General features: G+C 35.5%; 2 protein-coding genes across 9 annotated transcripts in view; both read right to left on the bottom strand.

Annotated features, from left to right (window-relative positions):
- The window catches only part of LOC106880470 (uncharacterized), a 159,321-nt gene extending 148,268 nt beyond the window's left edge, over positions 1–11,053 (bottom strand). For all 8 annotated transcript variants that reach the window (XM_052967005.2, XM_089350629.1, XM_089350635.1 and 5 more), the window contains exon 1: positions 10,947–11,053. The gene's annotated coding sequence lies outside the window, so the exon portion shown is untranslated. The remainder of the gene's footprint in view (positions 1–10,946) is intronic.
- On the bottom strand, positions 6,788–23,880 carry LOC149136027 (uncharacterized). Its single transcript, XM_089350058.1, has 4 exons — positions 23,587–23,880; positions 22,991–23,020; positions 20,871–21,038; positions 6,788–6,901 (listed from the first exon to the last, which is right to left on the bottom strand). Exons 1-4 carry the CDS (start codon positions 23,878–23,880, stop codon positions 6,788–6,790), a joined length of 606 nt encoding a protein of 201 aa, XP_089206184.1.
- Positions 23,881–24,926: the final 1,046 nt, after the last annotated feature.

The following is a 24,926-nucleotide window of genomic DNA, read 5'->3' as shown; positions in this document are numbered from 1 at the left end:
TTAATACCCAGTGCAAAACCATTTGGTAAGGTCAGCTGTAATAGGTATATAATACTGTACATTTTGATTAATATATGTCTATGTATGTATTTAAATATATATGAATACATACAAATACATATATGGAGATGAGCACCAATGTCTCGTGTAACAGGCCAGATAATTGCTGAGAATTTTCTGCATGAAACCAATGGTAGACTTGTTAACTCACAAATAAAGTAGAAACCATGCCAAATCAAACTGGAGTCTAGTGCAGCTCCCCAGCTTGCCAGCTCTGGTCAAACTGTCCAACCAGTGCCAGCATGGATAACAGACACTCAATGATGATGATGATGATATATATTTATATATATATCATCATCATCATTATCGTTTAATGTCTGCTTTCCATGCTAAACACACACACTTACACTCATCACAGATATAGCATCCTCATCCTCATCATGATGTCTGTTTTCCATACTGGTATGGATTGGATGGTTTGACAGGACCTGATGAGTTAGAAGACTACATCATGCGCCAATGTCTAATTTGGCACGATTTCTATGCCCAGATGCTCTTCCTAATGCTAACCACTTTGCAGAGTGTACCAGCGCTAGCAAGATCACCATGTAGCTCACAAAGGTAAGATCTCCTTTGACTGAATGGGGATGCACTAGGGAGTGAGGCAGCTTTATGCTAGTTGAGGAAAGGTTAGAGTATGAAAAAGAGCTGGAACAGATTTCCTGTTGTGTAGGAGATTGCTCATATCATACATGAAAGAATTAAAGTAATCGGTGTGGAGCAGGAAAATGAAATAAAGATAGTAGTAATGAGGTGCCAAAGTGGGCATGGGGGTGGGGGGTAGAAGAAGAGTGAGCATGGGGGTAGAAGAACAAGATGGGTGGTTGGGTTAAGGTTTAAATGATTATATTCTTATTCTGAAAAAATTGGGTAGGTCACTATTTAAATTCAATATACACTGCCTGCTTAATGTAATACATGCTAATGAGGATTACTATGACAATGAAGATGAAAAGAACCCCACCTACATGAATATATATATATATTCATCATCATCATCATCATTGTTTAACGATGTATTTTTCCATGCTGGTATGTGTGTGTGTGTGAGTGTGTATATATATATATATATATATATATATATATATATATATATATACACATATATATATGTATGTATATATATATATGTATGAATGTATGTGTGTGTGTATGAATGTATGAATATATACTTGTGTATCTATCTATCTGTCTGTCTGTCTGTCTGTCTATCTATCAATATGAATATATATCAGGGAAATAGCCTTGCATGATACACAGAAAACAAGTAGATATAAACTGCATATGCTGTGCCCGAGATGTGCTGGAATCACAGACAAATTAACAGAGAATATAAACTTCATATGTGATAGCTGCAGAAGAGGAATACATACTATGAGCACACAGGAAATAGATTCTCTTAAATACCTGAATGGCTCGTTAGAAGCAGTAGATAGCTTTTGTTATTAAGGATATGTAATTAGCAAGGGAGATGGTTGCTCTGAAAGTATAGTAGCCAGAGTAAGAATAGGCTGAAGAAATTTCAGAGAGTTACTACTGCTGGTAACAAAGGTATTTTCCTTTGGGTGAAGAGCAGATTGCATGATGTTTGTGTAAGAACTGCAATGGGAGTGAGACATGGGCCTGTAATGCAGAAGATTTGAAAAGAAAGGAAGCAAGCATGCTCTATTGAATGTGTAATGTAAGTATGAAAGATATAGTACAAATGTGCTGACAGAAAAACTGGACATAAGAGGAAGCAGATCAAGAAAGAAGTCTGTGTTGGTATGGACATGTGATACTCAAGGACAAGAACAGCTGTATAAAGCAATGCAAATCACTTACTGCAGATGGAGATAGGAGAAGAGAGAGACTCAAGAAGAAATATGATGAAGTGGTGAAGGCTGATCTCAGGACCTTGAATCTCACAGAAGAGATGACAAAGGACCGGGATGATTGGAGGTATGTGTTTCTCAAGAAGACCCACCCACCATGATAAAATTGAGTTCTAGTAATGCTGCATGTGTACATGTGTGCACAACTGGGCCCTTCACCCAATTTCCTCCTTAAGTCACCACCACCCATCACCTTTCTAACTGTAGTTCCTTCATGAGAGTTACTTATATCCCTATTTCAGTTGTCTGATGATGTGCTTGCTTATCATACCAGTCCTACAGGGTGCATCTCCTGATTGCATCTACAGTGTGATGCTATGTGTTGTAGAACACTGAAACATATGTAACAGATGAAATAAAGGAGCACCAAGTCAATGCCCATGTTCCTTTCTCTTCTTATTGCTGTGGTCTTTGTATTACATCATGGCCGCCTTTGACTGTAGAGGACCAGCACATACATGTGACGGTGGGAGTCTAATGCAACCAACATTAGAACGGAACCTTGTGCCGAGTGCATCCAATCATGTGTGTGAGTGTGTGTGTGTGCACGTGTATGTGTATATATATATATAATATATATATATATATATATATATGAATCATCATCATCTTCATTTGCACAGGTCAGATGGAATTTGTTAAAAGCAGATTTTCACCTGTTTCAAAGCAAGGTAATACTTTCCCATATAACCTCACTTGTATGATGATGATGCTCATTTACCACCATCATGTGGTGTCTAGATAAGGGTAAACACAAACACACACAAACAGGATTTTTTTTTAAATCAGAGGTTCTAAAACGCTGTTGTCTTTCACTAATTTCTCGCCTTTCAACTTTTTTTCTGAAGAAGGATTACTTGATCCACTGATAAGAGATTATAGTAGAAGATACTCGCCCAAGGTGCCACAAAGTAGGACTGAACCCAAGACCACATAGCAAGCTTCTTAACCACACCACCACATCTGCACCGAACAACTCTCCAGAACTTCCTTACTCTGTGATCTTTCTGACTACAGAGACAGTGAAAGGAAACTTAGACAACAATACACACTCTCCTTGCAGTTTTCTGATGTACAATACTGATTACATATTATGCAAGTAAATTGTACTATGTATGTATATATATATATATATATATATATATATATATATATATATATATATGTACTCATACACTTTAGGTTAAGTTAATGTCAGAATAATTCTTTTACTGAAAAATACTTCAAGATGCTTGACTCCTTTTCACTTTCATTGCATTTAAGCCAACTTCATACAAATGTTTATGTAGGGAGTGCACTCAAGAAAGATTATTACTACATGAATGATCCTGACACTGACTGAACTGGTCCAATTTAAAAAAAAAAGATCATTGTTTGAATTGCATGCATAGGAAGATGTATTTGGATTTAAAGTTATCTATAGTTTTTTTGTGTGTGTGGGTGGGATAGTTATAATCTTTTTATAAGAATATTTATGTGCAGCATCAATACTTTTTATTTTTTTCCATTTCAGGTCAATTATTCCATCATGGGATTCATCGGTTGCTAGAAATAATGATTTGGGTTGTTTAAGAAAGATGAAACATTAAAACACTTTCAGTATTTCTGAATATAGAAATATGGTTTTTCTTTTCTGGTTAAACTGATAGAAAAATGTTGAACCATTTCACTTCTCAGAGTTTAACTTCAATTGCCTCCCAGTCTATTTTACAAATCAAATTTTTTCTCTCATTTTGTTTTTTTTTGTTGGTGTTATAGATCTGAATGATATAACTCTTCTCAATATTGATATTAAAAACTCAATACAGGTAAAGACTTGATTGATTTATTTGCTTATTGATAATACACCAGATCACATATATAAATCTGTCATACAAACATACATACATACATACATAAATACATGCATGCATGCAAATAATATAAACATCCATCAAACTCATTGTTTAGTAAGAAAACTTTGTAAAATTTTGTTGAGTAAACAAGAGACCTGATGTATATTTTTTAAGACATAAAGCTTGAAGTTACACATATGTAATCTGTCATTTGTATTGCTCTATAATATATATATATATATATATATATATATATATATATATATATATATATATATATATACACACACACACATGCATGCACCTCTCTCTTTCTCTCTTTATATATATATATATATATATATATATATATATATATATATGTGTGTGTGTATTGATTATATATCAGTCACTTGTTCATAAGCACCCCCACCCCCCAAAAAAGCACATGCTAAAATCTTTTGAGTATTAATATGTAATGTGGTCATTGATTTATGTCAGTAAGTTACAACTGATTTTGCTCTTAGCAATATAGGCGACACCCAAGACTTGCTGGCTGGAGGCACATAACTTCTCTAGAAAAAGGAGATAGGAATACAGTCTTGGTCAGCCAGGGTTGTGAAAAAAACAAACAAACCCTGAAATGAAATTTTACAAAGCGAAATCCCTTTTGATTGAGATGGCGTTATCTTTTTGTAACTGGTTCCAGTTTTGTCCTAAAAGGGTCAGTCTATGCACAGTTTCCTTTCACTAGTAAGCAAAGGGAATTCCATATTTCTAACATGAATTTTCTCTCATGAGGGCACTGACTAAACATCTCAGTTTCAGAATTTAAGAAAGCCCCTGGGTCGAGCAAATTCATTAAGATCCTTGCCCTCTCAGTCACGCAAAATTTGCATCATCTAGCCCCATTGAGATATGGTCCAGGAGCTTCCATTTAATCCTGTATGGCACATCCTCTGCTTTTAAACACCATATGTAGTTGGCCAAGGATGTAATGTTGCATCTCTCTGGGTTCCTAAAAGAGGACCTGTGGCTATTTAGTTGTCAATTGACAAGGTCTTTCGTTGTTCCAACATATTTTTGTTCATGCATCTTTATGTCATTGGTGGTACTGCTGCTGTTGTTGCTGTTGCTGCTGCTTCCACACTCACTGTTGGTGCTGCTGCTATTGCTACCATGTGTACCTTTGGTGCTGCTGTTATTGTTGTTGCTGCAGCTATTGCTACTGACCACATTATATATATATGCATTATTTGTTTTCTTTTATATCTGTTTTTCCAGACTAATATGGAAATTACTATAACTGCAGCATTGTTTTACAGCTGGATGCCATTGCTGTTGCTAATCTGTACCTATTTTCCAGGAACAGAGATTTCTTATTCCTCAAGTCTTCAAAGGTACAGAGACAGTACACAATTTACTACCAGGGAAAATGATACCAATATCACCATTTGAGCTCAGCAGTTTTCAGAGACACACAAATGTAAACAGGTAAAGATATATATATATATATATATACTTTCATGTATATATATTTTTGAGATACATTTTTTAGTTTACATCTACCAAATTCATTCTCAAGGCATGTATCTGTACACACACACTCACACACACACACAAACACAAGTTGATTGAGTCTGCTGCATCCATTTTCCAATGCTAGTATGGGATGAATTTTGATTAAGTAACTGTTTTTTTACAGTTTATGATCTTTCTATTACTAACTACTGTGACAGGAACTTGTTTTTTGTCAAGAATGCAAACAAAACCAAGCAGAATTATGTATCTTGCTCTGTAGCACAACGATCATTGCAGTAATATTTGAATTCCAGAAGGTGGTGAGCTGGCACAATCATTAGCAGCAGTTTGTCCATCTTTACGTTCAGAGTTCAAATTCTGCTAAGGTTGACTTTTCCTTTCATCATTTCAGGGTAAATAAAATAAGTACCAGTTGAATACTGGGATTGATGTAGTTGATTTTCTCACTTTCTCAAAATTGCTAGCGTTGTACCAAAATTTGAAAACGATATTTGAACTCCTCACCATATTGTTGATAATCCAGCACTTCACACACACATACACACACACACAAATATATATACATTCACATATGCAAGGGTTGTACCAAAAGTAATGCAAAAGTGGATAATAACTAATAACTTTTTCATTAATTGTCACAGGTCAGTCAAATTGCATACATGTTGCTAGAATAACTTTTCTTTTATAGCAAAGCAGTGAGTTACCATTGAGTTCTTGATGAAAGAGAGTTGCAAGCTGTCCAACATGTACAGAAGACTAATGCAACCACTGATATGAATTGCCAGCAAGTGGATGCATTTAGAGTCACAATCAGTGAGTTTGATGCACAACTGGACTATGGTTACAATACATTACAGAAGACAGTGGAAGATTTTGAGTATTGGAAAGTGAGCAAAGTGGGCACTAAGTAGTTGGCACCCAGTTTGAAGGAAAGCAGGGTAGAAATCTGCTCTCATCTACAGGAAGTGTTTGAAGCTAATACAGACATGTTGTTTTCCAAACTGGTGACAGAAGATGAAATGTGGCCATATCTTTATGATCCACAAATGTCTACTGAATGATGTTGCACTTCTTGTACAAGGCCTAAGGAAGTTCATGAGTCAGCAATTGGCGACTGTTTTTTGAGATAACAAGGGCATCATTCTCTTTGATCTTCTGGAACATGGCTGTACTATGAACAGTGATCAGTACACTGAGACACTCAAAATGTTTAGAGAAGCCATTTGTAGGAAGAATCCGGGCAAGAGTATCATCTATTTTCACCATGGCAATGTTCAGCCACACATACCTTTGGCAACAAGTCAGACAGTAGGTAAGTTCAGCTGGTTAGTGCCAAGTCTCCATCCACCATAGTTCAGATCTGGCATGCTCTGACTTTCATCTGTTTGGTTCAATAAAAAACAGTCTTCAGAGACCATGATTTGAAGGCATGGACGAGGTGAAAGTGACAGAAGTTAGTACAACAGTGCATGCCTGATATTTTTCAAAGAGGATTCAAGAGCTGAGTTCAGAGATAGTGCAAATGTATCCCTTGTGACAGAGATTATATCGAGTAGTACCTTTGTATTGAGGAATAGTTACTCTACCAACATGCACAATTTGAACAACCTATATCAGTGAATGAAAAAACGTTATGCTTACTTTTACAATACTAGAAGTACAAGCTACACACACAAACATATATGTAGATGCAGGTATTTCTTCACAACCACATGCTTTCAGGTTTAGTCCAGTCTTCTACTAAGGTCCAGCCAATCAATGCTCTGTGAGTGTATTTGGTACACAGAAATTATATTGAAACCCGTTGTTTGTGTGTTTATATATATATAACATGTAATAAATACATATAATGTATATGGTATACATTATACCATATACATTTCCATGCCAGCACAGAAAGCAGATGTTAAATGATGATATCATAAGTATATATAATATATGTAACAAGTAAAATGTATATATTACACACACATGCACAATAAGTATAGTTGTAATAAGTTTGCTTCTCAAGCACATGGTTCCAGGTTCAGTCCCACTGCAGGGTCTTCTGCTTTAGGATTAGGCCAACAAAAGCCTTGTGGGTGGATTTGGTAGACAGAAACTATAAAAAGCTTGTGTGTGTGTGTGTTTATGTATGTGTGTGTCTTTGTGTTTGTCCCCACCACCACTTGACATGTAATTTAGCAGTTTGGTAAAAGAGACCAATAGCATAAGTATCAGGCTTTAAAAACAATAAGTACTGGGGTTGGTTCATTTGACTAAAACCCTTTGACTAAAAAAAATAAAACAACATAAATATATAAAAATTCTCATTTGCCTTCAGTCATCTGCAAAAATATGTTTGAGCATTGAGCTGCCTGTACTTGAAGGACTAGGGACTGCTTGAGGATTAACAACAGGAAGGGCATCCAGTCTTAGAAAATGAAAATCTGCCTCACTGAGATTTGTCTGACCCAAACAAGTATGAAAAAGTGGATGTTAAAACTGATGACGATGATGATATCATCATACACACACACACGCCCCCCACCATATATATATATATATATATATATATAAAACGTCACAACATTTGAAGCTTGTATACTTAATCCTATCAACTGCTTTGTGTATTTTCCTTATTTTTATGGATTTCATTTTTTTTTCCTTTTAAAATCTCCATATTACTTTATTCTACTCTACTTCTTTTAACTTTATACCATTTGGTTGAAGAAATATTTCATCACATATAATCCCAGTTCACATGTATACCTAGAAGCATGTGGTTTATTGTTTTTTGGGGACTCAGTTTGGCCCTGATTGAACAGACCTTAGATGAATAGTATTCCAGCTGTGACTATCTCATCTCTTTTTTGTAAATCTAAGATATAGTTCAATATGTCCTTCATTTTTTTTTTGCTAAGATGTTTAGAGTTTGTGATGTAATGTTGGTAGTGGTGGTGGTGGTGGTGGTGGTGGGGGGGAAATGATCTATCTACTATTTCTAGCAGGTCTTGTGACCACATAAAGGTTCTCTCTTTGAAACATGATTTTATTGCTAGCAGACTTTCAGTCTTGTCCAATCATATCAAGCTATTTCATATCCAAATAATCAATCAACCCCCATATACACATAGATATTAAATTATTTTTTCCCATAGGAAAGATAATTTTTAAAGCAGGAAATCAATTTCACACACACAGATTTATTCACATATTTTTTTTTTTTTTTGTGACCACATCAACTTATTCTGAAATATGAAGTGTTGTGGTAAGATTCACACAGATATTTCCAAATTTCCAAAGATTATTTTCCTAAATTATATTTAAACAAGTTGATAACATTAAATTTTTATTGTTTTTAATGAGGTTTGAGCTAAGGCTGTTTTTAGTAAATAATCTTGGAGGTATATTCAATTTATATTTGACATTTATCTTCAATTAATATTTGCATTCCATGCAAAGAAATACATACATACATACATTCGTACGTACGTACGTACGTGTGTGTGTGTGTGTGTGCATGTGTGTGTATGTGTGTGAGAGAAAGAGAGAGAACAGGAAATATAGAAGCAAAGAAAACGCCAGTGTTGAAGAAAACAGGTTCCATTGATTAATCAATCTGTAGCTTCTAATTACAGTTTACATTTCTTGTACACACACACACACACACACACACACATAACACAGAGTAGGGGGGGGGGGGGAAATCATTCGAATTATTAGCAAAAAAAAAATGGGGAAAGAAAGAAAAGTTCCAACACAAAAAGTAAGTTGAAAATTATATTAAAAGAAAACTTTAAATGACGTATTCTGTACTAAAGCAAACAAATTTATCTACAAAAATAGCTATTTTTTCTATTCACACTGATATAGTTAATTTAACAAGTCATGAGAGTGAAAGTAGGTGTTCTCTAAATTTTGTATTCTCTTGACGAGACACCAAAAGCCTTATATCTTAGATAGAAAGTTGTGACATTCATGCCATTCTTGGGCACTTAATGACTTGAGTGAAATTCCTTCAACCGAGAAACGAAACTGGGTCGCAGACTCGGTTTGTCGGAAGCCTACTTCTTGCTACACAACACTCTCCACGGCACCAAACAAAATATTGATTAAAAGAGATTATAAGACAGTAAATTATAAATTCTGAGATCTATGAAATCGAAACTTGCTACTGTTAACATCTTTCACTGACGAATACGTCATCGGTCTGCTCGTCATCGAGCAGGAGGTAAACACACTGTGATAAAGCTCGCGAGCCAGTTTCGATTCCTCGGTAAATATTTCTCATTTCACTTTCGCTGCTAATGTCTCTGAAAACACATAAACGCCACACAATCTTACTATTCTTTTCCATATATTTGTGGTCTTGTTTCTAAGAAATCAATATACTATTTAAATAAGTTGTGAAACACAAGAAAGTATGGCTATATTCGAAGTGATTACATAACTAAAATATTGGTTTCTTTTGAAAAGATTTTTTTTCATTTTAGGAAGAGTGATAAATCAGAAGTTATCACTTTCTCTAGATTATTAATCACACCCTTTTCTACATTATTAAGGGGATAAATGAAATCAAATACCATCACTTGAGGATCGAAACCGAGTTGCGCTTAAGGTTCATCGAAAGATTAGTTCCAAACTCTATAACCACTCGCCACAATAACACAAGAGTGTTGCTTTTTCTCCTCTCTTTTTGAAGGAAGGGAAAAGGTTTTAGTTATCTAATATCTTGATAAAAATCACTAATATTAAAAAATGTAGATTGAATAAATTGTCAACACCTTATAAAATATAAATTGCTCGAACATAAAACTACCATTGTGATTTCCTTACATATATATATATATATATATATATATATATATATATATATATATATATATATATATATATATATATATATATATATTACAATAATCATTATAAAAAACGAATCCTATAAATATATTCAAATATGTTTAGCATCAATGAATTTTCGTTAGCTTAGTCTACAGAACTAAGTGAAAGTTAAGTAATCTCAGTTACATTATGAAAACTACTAGATACATCAAATGTTTTGATTTTTCTTGTGTTCATTTAAGCTGTCACAGTGAAATTCCGAGGGGGGAAGTGATCTTCATCAACAATATAGAATGTATTGAATGATTCAAAGTAAACAATGTTGCTGAAACATTTTCGGTTTAAAACATGGATTTTTAAAAATCGAAATCTATATATTGTGCTTTTTAAATTAATTTTGACATTTTAACAGTCGAGAATAGTAGCTTTGAACAGGATTAATAATGAAAATAAAACTAAATTACGTTATATAAAGATGAAAAAAAGTTTCATGAAAACGTTATCGTTAAAATAAGGTTTCTTAATACAGATGTTTTGCTTTTGTTTGTTTTTAAAGGTAGCAATCGGTTGGTGACGAATTATATTTTGAAACTAATCAACACATTATCTATTTGCATATGAGCCAAAGCTGTAATAATTCTTGGTAGAAGTACATAGGTATTTAAGGTAACTAATATGATTATTTGCCATCAGAAACGTAGATGTGTAGTTGATAATAATTCATTAGACAAGTGTTATATTTACATACATCGTATTGACATAACAGCTTGTCTGTTAGATAAGTACAGAGAAATAATTTTCTCATATAGATAATGTTTTTTGAACTCACCTTTGGTATGCCACAGATCAAGTTAGATATGAAATAGATGATAATTCGAATAATGTAGGTACTTTTAAAAAGCCATCCCCCAAAAGCTTAGTGATCGTAGAGAGACTGGTAGTAGTAGTAGTAATAGTAGTAGTTGTTGTGATGATAATGGTAGTGGTGATGTAATGATGCTGGTGTTTGTGTTGGTGATAGTTTTGGTAACCAAACAGTAGCAGCCGTAGTACTCTGAGCTCACTGTAATAAGAGGTGCTAAACAGTGGTACGAAGAAGACTTGCAGATGAAAAGGCTGTGAGGTCGATCACATCACTACGATCCACTAGATTGAATACCTTTGGAAAGTAAGAGGAGGAAAATTGCCTTAAGTATCTTGTTTAGTGTTAAAAAAAAAAGAAGTTATAATCAAATAAGTTTAAAATCCATAAATTACTTCAAAAATTCTACAAATAACTCCTTTTCTTTATAATTAGGTAAAACGCCACACTTTCCATGTTTATAATGTGAATGTAAACAGGAAAATCACTTGGAAATCGAACTAGAATATCAATGCTTTTTATTAATTAAATTCAATCGCTATCAAAATAACACTCACATGACTATTTTTATTAACATATATAGATCTTACCAGACTTTGCACATAAACTTGGGAATTACCCATTTTAGAAAGGTTATTCACACATTATATATCGCATATAAAATATTTCTTTTACATAGATCTATTGTTTAATATATGATCGAATATATGATGCAGGTTTCCACGGCTACATTAGACATTTAGAGTCATTTCTTTCGGTTAACCTCGGGGGTTGTCGTTGGGAAACGGCAGCTGGTTGATATGACGTCACAGGAAGTGCTACTTTGGGTTTATAGTCACGTTTAAGGAACTGACCGCAATCGGTTCATAGAATACAGTAACTGTATCTCTTATCTGATAGCTATTTAAGGCTGTTCAATGCTTGACGTCTTTTTCTTTCTCTAGTGGCAGCAATAGCCTTCCTTCTTTTGATCTGTAATAAATTGAATAGGCTAGTGCAGAAGGTTTAAACGCTTGATCTTGTTTGCTTTGTTGTGGATAGAAAGAATAGAAGGAAACGTTCAATGAACAGCTTCAGATAAAAATATTTCTTGCTGAGAGTGTCGGTGACGCTGTATATTTACTGCAATTATTTCTTTTTCCTCTCTCTATTCAATAATCATTTCCAAAATTACAATTTTTCGAAAGTACAACTTTCTGGTTATTAAACTTGTGTAACGTTATGAATTTAGTTGACGAATACAATTTTAAATCCTTTAGCTTTGTATATTTTCTAATATAATCCTATCTTTAATAATGTAAATTTTTTTTTAAAAAATGACATATATAAGCTTTAAATGAGCAATCTGTTTACTTGAAAATACGTACTGTTGTGGATGCTATTATTACGAACGTCACTATGTCTTGAAAAGCTCTTAATATTGTTTTAATTCGACATGCAGCTAGACAGCCACTACTACCACTAACTCTACTTGTTGATTTGATATTTGCAATACTAACATCAACAAATAATTAACATAGCCGATCATCGAAGGAAGCAGATTTCTTTAAGTGGTGGCAACTAATAAAGGGAGGAAGGGAGGAAAGGCTGATATTGATTTGTTATATATATAAGGGAGATTTTGAATTTTGGTGGAGTATAAATCGGAAGGTACCCCATTCAGAGCTTTTCCTATGGTATTGAAAAACAAAATTATGCCTTAGGAGTAAGGCTGGCACCTATGACTTAATTGCAGGACTTCCGAGATTTGTGTGTATGAGGGGGGGGGGAAGGAATAAACCACAACGCCTAAGTTATTCTCAAATCAGGGACCTACAGTCAAATCCGCTAAAGGCACTCGGGGGGCAAGGTGGTGAAAGTAGTGGTGCTCGAATGGGCAACAAATTCCATACATCTACTATTCAAGAATAAGTACCGTCCTCTTTCAGACTTTTGTACTGCTTCTGTCCACTCTATACTCAACTCAAAGAAAATAGGTCCAAATTGGAAGTGAAACCAAATTTTGAACAGTTTCTTAAGACTGTATTGCAAGTCTGTTGAGGAAGAGAACTGTAATTACCTATTTTATTGACCTGAGAGAGAAAGTGAGAAATGAAAAGCAAAGTTGACCTTGGCAGGATTTGCGTTTATAAAATGTAGATGCATGAATCTAAATACTGTATGTCATTTTTACAAGTTCATAAATAAGCATAAGCACAAAGCTGCACACATTAGGGAAGAAGTATAACCAATTCAGTTGATAACAGTACTTGAATGATACTTATACGGGGAGAAAGAATGGTAAAGTTAACTTTGGCAGAATTTGAATTTAGAATGCAAAAGGATGTAACTAAACACACTGTTCATTCTGTCACTTACCAGCTTAAAAATAAAGTACCTGAAAGGATGACACATAAAGCCAACCTTGGTGGAATTTGAACTCAGAATGTAAAGAGTCAGAAGAACTATTGCTAAGTATTTTATCTGGTGTGATAACAATTCTATCAGTTCACCTCAATAATGTTTTTAAATTTTGGTACGAGGTCAGCAGGTTTGGTAGAGAGGCTAAGTCAATTAAATTGACCCTAGTTTTCAACTGCTTCTTATTTTATCAACACCAAAAGGATGAAAGGCAAAATCAACCTCAGCGGAATTTGAACTGAGAATGTAAAGACAGACAAAATGCTGATTCAGCCAGCTCACCACCTTAGTTCACTTCCTTAATAATAATAATAACAACAATAATAATAACAATAATAATAATAATAATAATAATAATAAAAACAACAACAACACCACCACCACCACGACGACCACCACCACCACCAATCCTTTCTACTACAGGCACAGGGCTTGAAATTTCGGGGAAGTGGACTAGTCGATCACATTGACGCCAGTGTTTCACTGGTACTTAATTTATCAACCCAGAAAGGATGTAAGGCAAAGTTGACCTCGATGGAATTTGAACTCAGAATGTAGCAATGGGCGAAATAAATAAATAAATAAATAAATAAATAATAATAATAATAATAATGATGATGATGATGATGATAATGGTTTCAAATTTTGCCTCAAGGGCAGCAATTTTTGGGGAGGGGATAAGTCGATAACATCGACCCCAGTGTTCATCTGATACTTATTTTATCGACCCCAAAAGGATGAAAGACAAAGTTGACTTCGATGGAAATTTGAACTCAGAATGTAGTGACAGGTGAAATAAATAAATAAATAAATAATAATAATAGATATTCAAATTTTGGCACAAGACCACCATTTTGAGGAGAGGGGAGGGGACAAGTTTATTACATAAAGCTCAGGATTTAACTAATATGTTCTTTTTTTTTTTAATTTACTGCAGAGAGATGTAAAGGCAAAGTTGACCTTGGTGGAATTTGGACTCAGAACTTAAAGAATCAGAAGAAATACTGCAATAATAATAATAATAATGATTTCTTTTATATTACTGCTATAATAATAATAATAATAATAATAATAATAATGCCCTGATGCAGTACCAGACAGTGGTTATGCCCTGATGCAGTACTAGACAGTGGCTCTCATGGCTTCTTATCTTAACTGATTAGATGTGTTATCATGTACATTCTTTTGTCTTGGTATGAAAGATGGGCTACAGCAAATATTCTGCTCAATACCACAGATTTGCTCGTCAGTTGTTTGACCGTAACCATTTGAGCATGTCCCTTAGTGGCTGACAATATGTGCATCTCTGATCATGAGCAGAAGTAGTGGGGGAGCATCATAACTATGTTTTGAGAGGGTTTGGATAATTTTTCCTCTGGAAACATGGGTGTTTCGTTCAATATCCTTAAACAAGCCTTATTCAAGGAACTTTTGAGTAGGATGGGCAACTTGACCTGAAGAAAATTCTAACTGGGCCTCACCTGCAAGGTCATGTGCTGTTTATTTTAGTATGAGATCATCATGTCACGCACATATGGTTGTGATGCATGTGCCTGGTGTACCCTTATCAGACGGGTAGTCTTGATAGGTATGTTGGGTTTCATATATTTAACCGCAGTGTCACTTTGATAGCATGCACAACTCTCTCATTCAATAATAATAATAATAATAATAATGATAAGCAATTGGAAAGTAGCAGGATCTGATGGTGTACAGGGGTGTTGGATAAAAAAGTTTGGTAGTTGCTATAAATTGATCGCAGAGCAATTTAATGCATTGATCAATGGAAAAGAAGAAATCCTGAGCTAGTTAACAAAAAGACGAATGGTGTTGTGTCTGAAGGATACATCAAAGGGAAATGCTAGTAACAATTACAGACCAATTTCTTACCTCTCATTAATGTGGAAGTTACTGTCAGGAGGAATTGCAGAAGAACTGTACAAATATCTTGATGAAAACGATATATTACTGCCAGAACAAAAAGGCTGTAGAAAGAGATGCAGAGGTACCAAAGATCAATTATTGATAGACAAAATGGTAATGCAAGATTGTAAACAAAGGAGAACACAGTGTAATGTGTAACTTGTACTTATTTCATCAACCCCGAGAGGATGAAAGGCAAAGTTGACCTCGGTGGAATTTGAACTCAGAACATAAGAATGGATGAAATACTGCTAAGCATTTCACCCAGCATGCTAACGATTCAGTCAGCTCACCACCATAATAATAATAATAATAATAATAGTTCTTTCTAATTTTGGCACAAGGCCAGAAATTTTCAGGGGAGAATTTAATTACATTAACACCAGTGCTCAACTGGTACTTAGTTATCACCTTTGAAAAGGTGAATGGCAAAGTTGACCTCAGCAAAATTCTAACTCAGAATGTAAAGAGCTGGAAGCAATGCAGCTAAGCATTTTACCTGATACATTAACAATTTTGCCTGCTCACCACCTGATGATAATAATAATAATAATAATAATAATAATAATAATAATAATAATAATAATAATAATAATAATAATAATCCTTACTATTATAGGCACAAGGCCTGAAATTTGGGGGAAGAGAGCCAGTCAATTAGATCAACCTCAGTATACAACTGGTACTTAATTTATCAACCCCAGAAGGATGAAAGGCAAAGGTGACCTTGGCGGAATTTGAACTCAGAACATGGTGACAAACGAAATACTGCTAAGCATTTCGTCCAGCATGCTAATGATTCTGCCAGCTCACTGCCTAACAACTTCTACTACTACTACTACTACTACTACTACTACTACTACTACTACTACTACTACTACTACTACTACTACTACTACTAATACTACTACTAATTATTATTATTATTATTATTATAAGAAGAATAAGAATAAGAATATGAATAAGAGTGTTGCTGGCAAGAATTTCAAGACAGATCCTTCAAGCCGAGCCAACTAGTAGGAGACCTTAGGGCCCAAAAAACAAAATGGGGAACCAGTTGGGAAGTCTAGTGATGGCTGTTTTTGATAAGACTCTATGGAGGAGGTGTCTCCATGACCATCTCAAGAATATTGGGTAGAAAAGATGGATGGATGGATAGACAATGATGATTACATTTGGTTAAATATAATGATAATTTTTGCTAAGCAGTGATATATTACCAATTGAATTAGCCTCAGTTTATTGACTATAACTTCGCCTGGAAGGTTAAAAATTTAAAATAAATACACTGTAATAAATAAATAAATAAATCAAATAAAAAATAAAACCAACTTCAAACTCAGAACATTTGAATCAAATAGTGTGATGAAGCTAATGTATGTTTTGGTGGTTTCCACATACAATAGGTCAAGCTTTGGACTATATATATCAAACTAAATGCTTTCTAAAACAATTATTTTAGGAATTGAATAAAATCAAAATAGATACCAACCATCAATCAGTTTGTCAAATCCATCAATAAATAATAACTACTTGTTATTTCCCAATTAGATGCTCATTTAATCAAAGACTGACATTAAGTTCTTATTGATTTTATGAGGTTATGTTTTCTAGCTAAACACATGCTAGGATTTTGCACTTTCAACTTAAATGACATATTTATTTATTATACAGTGCCCCTACTGAATATAGATACCATTAGAAGTTCCATATAGTAGCTATAGATTGGACAAATGTGTTCATAGATGCAGTCCATCACTGGTGAAGGGCACTGATTGGGCAACACTTCAGCTGGCAGATTGACATTTTCTCATCTTGGCTAGCAACTCTACATAGACAACAAATGAAAAATAAGTATAGGATATTATATGGAAGATGATAGTTGCAAATGATCAGTTTGTTATTAGCATGAAAGTGTACCCATGTCAAGACAGTGGAGGCATGTGGCTTAGCGGTTAGGGTGTCGGACTCATGGTTGTAAGATTGTAGTTTTGATTCCCGGACTAAGCAACACATTGTGTTCTTGAGCAAAACACTTCAGTTCACGTTGCTCCAGTTCACTCAGCTGGCAAAAATGAATGATCCTGAGATGGACTGGCGTCCCATCCATTTGAGGAGTATATACACCATGGAAACCAGGAAACTGGTCCTTATGAGTCAGTATGATTCAAGAAGGAAAACTTTACTTAACTTTACATATCAAGACAATGAGTCAGTCCACCAAACTGCAAGTAGGTACCACAATAATACAGTTCATGTTACAAGTAGAAAGGTCACTGGAAAATTGATGTGCTTCATGCATTTGTAATGCTGAATTCAAGTCTTTCCATAAATATGGCTTGAAGAAAAATGGTTCTTGTCAAGTTGACTTGTTCTTGTGACACATCATGAAGATGAAGCCTGCAGTGCTACCACTACAGCCCAATGGTTTGTGGGACAGATGGAAAGTTATAAAAGATTGTATATGAAAAGATAGAGAAATAGAGTTAAATATATTGGTATAGGTATGACTGTGCAGTTAAGAAGCTCATTTTTGCAACCATATGGCTTCAGGTTCAGTCCCACTGTGCAGCAGTTTGGGCAAGTGTCTTCTATTATAGCCCTGGACTGACCAATGCTGTGTGAGTCAATCTGGTTGACAGAAACTCTGGAAGCTTGTTGTGTGTGTGTGTGAGTGTGTGTGTGAATGTGTGTGTGTGTGCATGTGCGTGTGTGTGTGTGTGTAGCTGCCCTTACCCACTGCTTGACAACTGGTGTGGGTTTGTTTATGTCCCCATAAGATAACAGCTCAGGAAAATAGAGTAATAAATTAAGTAAAAGACTTAATAAGTGCTGGGGAGACAATCAAAGATATATCATAAAATAATGTAGAAAGTAACCTTGAAACTAGAATGCATCAACAACAGGATGCTTTCTTGATCATGACATAATATCAAATATCTAGATGTAACACTTAGTAAGTTGTCAAAAACTAATTGCTAAAATAATTAACTTTGTCAAAGAACACAGAACAATACTTGCAGACTTCAGGAATTTCAGGCCAACAAATTTGCTACTTACAACCTTCTTAGGAATTTTGCACAAATCCATGCATGCACGCGCGCGCGCGCACACACACACACACACACACACACACACACACACACATTAATATAAAGTATTTTGTCAGAAGAACACTTTGGTTGCTGGAATTATTTCTGGGGCTGCAAATTAATGATACTGACAATACTATTTTTGAAGTTTCATTTTATAAAAAAAAAATTCTTAGTTACATAATATGTATTAATCATCAGAGAGCCTTTTATGACGTACATGGTTTTAAATTCTGAAAACATGGACAATGGCCAAATTAGTGCTAATAATATGCAAGTATAAAAAATGTCATGAAGAAAAAAAGGAAAGTACTTCACACATCTAAACAAAGAACTATTTCAAGAAACCAATCCTCATTCTGAGGGAAATATCTCAAGGAGACTCAATTTCCTTGTTTGTCTCCTTTCAAGTGATAACAACTTTAAGAAATACACTAAACAGGACTTTTGGAGATAATAATTTTTCTTGCATTTATGGATGACATTAATGTGATGATCTTTATGGGAATGTCCTATGCAGAACAGGATATTCATATGAAAATATATTTAGAAAAATATACCATAACCAAAAAAAGAAAAAAAAAAACTCATGCAAAAACAAAAAGAAAATATGAGGTAAGGAATAAAATACCTCTGAACTAAATCAAGAAAAATCATTTAAATATTATCTAAAACTAATGTAGAAAAATTAGAACAGAGAACAAAAGACATTTTAGACAAAATTGATAACCAGAATGAATTGCTAGGTATCTATCCTACTTCTTTCTAGCAAGTTGCATTTCACTACATCACACCAGGAATCTCTACCCTCCATTGTCCTCAAGTTCATGTTGTATGTCTCTGCTAATAACAAGTTGAATGGATTTTGTTTTATATTGAGGCACAGAAATCTCCAAAAGATAACATCTGATATGACTTGATAGCAGCAGCTAGCAAAGCCTACTCAACATTGAGTAACAATACTAGTGATGAGCAGAATGTGCCTATAAATTTTTGGTCATGTGTTCATGTCAAGAAAGGTTCTAACCTTTCATGAGAAGCCTGGTGTATATTCTATCAAGCTTCTTCTGCATAGTCCAAGTTTCAGGTCCATAGAGGAGAATTCTCTTTACACATGCCCTGAAGAAAAACCAGCCATGTTGATTTTGAAATGCTTGATTGCCAGATGTTTTGAAGCTTGTTACAAGCACTCCAGGCTACACCCTTGTATGTCAAAATGTCTTTCTTACTGTCAGCAAAGTAGAACCCAAGACATCATCATCGTCATCATTGTTGTTATCACTGCTACTGCTGCCATCACTATCATTGTCACCATCATCATCATCATTTAATATCTGTTTTCCATACTGGCATGGGTTGGATGGCTTGACAGGAACTGGCTGGCCAGAGAGCTGCTCAGGCTCTGATTGTCTGTTTTAGCATTATTTCTATGACTAGATGTGCTTCCTAATGCCAACCACTTTACAAAGTGAACTGGGTACTTTAACGTGGTATCAGCATAGGTGCTCTTATGTGGCACCAGCACAGGTGTTATTATGTGGCACCAGCACAGGTGCTATTATTTGCTTTTAAGACAAGGACTTCTCAGTTGAGAAGAGGCATGGGAATTGTGGCTGTAAAGCACATGCCTGTATGTATGGATGGCTACGATTTTACTTAGCTTGATGTGTCTTCTCAAGCACAGCAAAGCACCCGAAGTCTTGGTCCCTTGTCATCTCTGTGAGGCTCAGTATCAGAAGATCCTTTCACACCACTTTATCTCACGTCTTCCTGAGTCTACCTCTTCCACAGGTTCCCTTCACAATGAGAGATTGGCACTTCTTTCTGCAGCTGTCCTCATCCATATGTATCACATGACTAAACCAGCCCAGTTTTCTCTCTTGCATACTACAACTGATGCTTCTTATACCCAATTTTTCTCTTAAATCCTTCACACTCTGTTGTACATGCACACTGACACAAACCTTCCAGTAGAGCATGCTTGCTTCATTTCTTTCAAGCCTTTGCATGTTCTCTGTAGTCATAGGCCATGTTTCACTACTATGTAGCATAGTTGTACATACATGGGCATCTTACAATCTACCTTTCACTCTTAGGGAGAGGCCCTTTGTTACCAGCAAAGGTAGTAACTCTATGAACTTTGCCCACTGTCCTTATTTTAGCAACTACACTTTCTGCACTTCCTCCTTTACTGCTAACTTGGTTGCCTAGCTAAGGGAAGCTGTCTACCACTTCCAAGGATCTCACCTGGATATCTGAAGAAGTCTGTTTGCTGTACGTTCTTAGTGTTTACTGTACTCACACATCTGCTACACATAAAAACTACTTTCTCTCTTAACCTTCCTATGATACTGCTGCACCTCTAATGTGTCCATAGCTTGCACTGGGTACCATATGGAGTTTCTACCAATACCTTATCTACATATCAAGCAGGGCCATCTCCCTGAATGGATTTGTGATTTGTTTGTTTTCTTACTAGGATTTTGGTCTTAGCTAAATTAACACTCAAGCCCTTAAATTCCAAACCTTGCTTCCATACTTGAAATTTCCTCTCTAATTCTGGTAGTGATTTAGCTATAAGAACAAGGTCATCAGCATAGAGGAGCTCCCAATGGCAATCAGTTTTAAAGTCCTCTGTTATGACCTGGAGGACAATGATAAGAGGGGGCTGATAAACTCTTACTTGTACACTAAATTCTTGGTAAACTCTTGGTAAACCCTTACTTGTACACTAAATTCATTATTATACTCATTACTGACCTTCCTTTTAGTGACAGCATCCTCGTACATGGCTTGTACTGCTCTCACAAACCACTCATCTATCTTTAGCTTCCACATTGATCACCAGATGAAAGAGTGCAGGACAAAGTCAATAAGTCTACAAAAGCCAAGTATGTAGGTTTATTCTTTTGCCTTACAAGTAAATAGTATCAATGTTGCTTTTCCCTGGCACAAAACCAAACTGCATCACATCCAGGCTAATCCTCTTCCTAATTAGTTGAGCTATGAATTTCTCTGTAACTTTCATGACCTGGTCCAGCAATTTGATACCTCTGTAATTATTTCTGTCTAAGGCACTTGACTATAATGCTGCTACACCAGTCATTGAGTATGACTCACCACCGTGGGCAACCTGATTAACTATATGGATAACTAGACAATATCTAGCTCCACCAAATATTTTAAGCATCCTAGCAGTGACTCCTGATGGGCTGGGAGCTTTCTCTGTTTTTCTCAGTTGCTTTATCTACCAAGCTACTGTCAATTCAGATAGCTGGTCCCTCTGTTAGGTCCACATTGGGCAGACTCTCCTTCTCCTATGCATTTTCAATATTTAGTAGCCTTTTGTTGTGGCATTTCCATGCCTCTTTCTTTGCAGAATCACTAAGTGCAAATGAACCATCATCCATGTGAATGCATTTCTCTCCTACAACAGCATGATTTTCTCTGACAGTCTTGCAATCTGAAACACCTCAAGCCTCTGGTCTTCACGCCACAGAAAATTGGCAAACTTCTTCCTTTCTGCTTCTCTGTCTCAATATACCTGTCTTCTAACCTCCTTCTACCACCACTCTTCCATTCCTTCCTGACCTTTTCTTTTGTTCTTATGACCCTGTTTTCTACATTGTTACACCACCATACCACCCTAGATCTGGAAGGGACTTTGCACCAGCCACACATTTGGTAAGTGTCCCATTATTCTCTGTTATATGTTCCTATGTCTCCCTCTTTCTCATCAGGATGCTGTCCAACGTGTCTATTGAAGTCACCAGTCATTTGTTGACAAGGTAGTCTGCAAGAAGGTGTCATAAAATTGATCTTTCTGTTCATCAGATAGTTCTGGTTGAGGAGTGTAGGCAGAAATAATAGTTGCAGTTCCACTTTGCAAAACTTGTCTATGCTTCATTTTCATTGCTGATCATGTACTCAAACTTCTTTGCATTGTTTTTGACTGCAACATTCTCAAAGTTGTTAAGAAGTCTTGCTCATCAACTATATGATGTGCAAGGTGGCTATATACTGAAGCAGTTGTTCTTTTTGCATCACCTTCTTACATTGGGATTGTCCTCAGGATGTTTTCAGCTAGGCACTGTAAGCCAATACAGCATAAATCAATTACAGTGTCACTTCTTCACCACAGCAGTGACACTTTAATGATAGACAAGTAGTCAAGGCAGCTGTTCCTATAATAAATTATAGTTATAATGTGTTCAAGTGGATAAATGCAAATTAGAAAGACTAAATACAATCAAGTATCTGAATTACATTAGGGAATATAAACAAATAAAATATACTTAATAAAGCAAGCAAATGTAATAATTTAATTAATTTTCAAGTTCACTATGGGAGATAAAATTGAAAGAAGGATTACATTATTTGCAGATTTAGCTGAGTCCAAGCTGCAAAGTGAACCTGAATTCAATTCTACAAGCTAACAAGATAATTATCAATTTTACATCATTAAGCTATTATACTCTGTGGTACCAGTGTGCACCTAGTTAGACTGGACTAATAAAAGTTAAATGACTTGGTAAGAGATAATGCAACACTGATAGGAGGATAGAAATTGTCACTCTCTTGGCTGGTTGTTTATACCGAATTTATTTGGTCAGTATGGATCTCAGACTGGAATAGATAAATAAAAATAAACATAGATAAGTCTCTAGGTAAAGAGATATTGTTGTTAGGTAACCCATATCATTTTTCCTTGAGAATACTAATGGTATGAGAATAACTGATGAAATGAAGTATTCCAATAGTATTTTTAAATGTGATCACTTCATTTTAATTAAAATTGTGGTTTGTCTTTAAAAAAAGTAGAGGATTTATTTTGGGGCAAACTGAAGAACTAAATAGAAACTTTTTCATTTACTTGAAAAAGGAATATTTGAACTGATAAATATTCCAAGAAGAAAGGGTATTAGAAGTATGAAAGGTTTTTTTAAAATAAACAAAAGATTAAAAATACAGGAAACTAGAAAATCAAATGTAAATGGCATAAAGAGAAATTAAAATAAATTTCCTTGCATAATCATCAATATATAGGAGTTCCCATTGATAGTTAGTCTGAAACTCTTGTGTGAAGGCCTATTGGATTATAATGAATAGGAGAAGGCTGAGGACTGAACCTTGATGCTCTCTTACTCCACTTTCATGCTAAATTTGTCACTGAAATCATTGTTGACTCTAACTTTATCTACTGCAACTTTGTACATAGCTTGTATAGTTTTCACAAGCCATTCCTGTGCACCTAATTTCCTTAGACACCTCCATCTTACTGAGCATGGCACCCAGTCAAAGACATTCTCTAAGGTAACAAATGTCAGGAATAGTGGTTTACTCTTAACCAAGTATTTCTCTTGCAGTTTCCTCACTAGGAAAATTTCATCCATGGTAGCTCTACTGGGCATGAAGCCAAAGTGCATCTCATCTGCATATATTGTGTTATGAATCATTTGTGCTATGTCTTTCTCAGTGACCTTCATAATCTGATCCAGCAGTTTGATTTCCTTATAATTATCTCTCTCTCTCTCTTTGAGGCATCTCCATTGCTTTTGTAGCAGTTTATAATAATACAGCTAAGTATAATGATACAACCAAGTGATTATCATGTACCCTATGTCACCAGACATTTTGAACATCTCTGTAACTATCCCTGATGGTCCAGCAACTCTCCCTGTCTCCATGTCCTAAATAGCTTTATCTATCATACTGATGTCAACTTGAATTACTGGTCTCTCTGTAAGATAAGCATCAGGTAGCATCTCTTTAACCCATGCACCCTCCATGCTCAACAGCTTCTCAAAACAGCGCTTTCATTCCACTTTCTTGTCTTTCAATGGTGAGTGTACTGTCATTCTTTTGGATACATTTCTTCCCCAGAATGTTTTGGCTCTCGCTAACGCACTGTCAAATATCTCATGCCACTGATCTCCTCATTGCAGGATATGTGCAAATTTCTTTCTTTCTCCCATTTTCTGGTGAGAATGAAATCTATTTGACTTGTGTGTTTGCCAGATAGGTGATGAGGTGATTGGTTAGTTTCACCAGGTAGGTATTTCTTGAAGTATGCATTATAAATTATTGGATCACTTGCATCAAAAAACTTCAGGAGCCTTTCATTCTCCTCATCTCACATATATATATATATCATCATCATCGTTTAACGTCCGCTTTCCATGCTAGCATGGGTTGGACGATTTGACTGAGGACTGGTGAAACCGGATGGCAACACCAGGCTCCAGTCTGATTTGGCAGAGTTTCTACAGCTGGATGCCCTTCCTAACGCCAACCACTCAGAGAGTGTAGTGGGTGCTTTTACGTGTCACCCGCACGAAAACGGCCACGCTCGAAATGGTGTCTTTTATGTGCCACCCGCACAAGCCAGTCCAGGGGCACTGGCAACGATCTCGCTCGAAAATCCTACAGGAGCCAGTCAGGCGGTACTGGCAACGGCCACGCTCAAAATGGTCCATCTCATGTGCCACCCGCACAAGAACCAGTCCAGGGGCACTGGCAACGATCTTACTTG

The sequence above is a fragment of the Octopus bimaculoides genome, chromosome 4, assembly GCF_046866305.1.
Source record: "Octopus bimaculoides isolate indiv1 chromosome 4, ASM4686630v1, whole genome shotgun sequence".
Lineage (NCBI taxonomy): Eukaryota > Metazoa > Mollusca > Cephalopoda > Octopoda > Octopodidae > Octopus > Octopus bimaculoides.
Note: the sequence above shows the minus strand (reverse complement) of the source record. Positions and strands in the feature narration are given on the sequence as shown.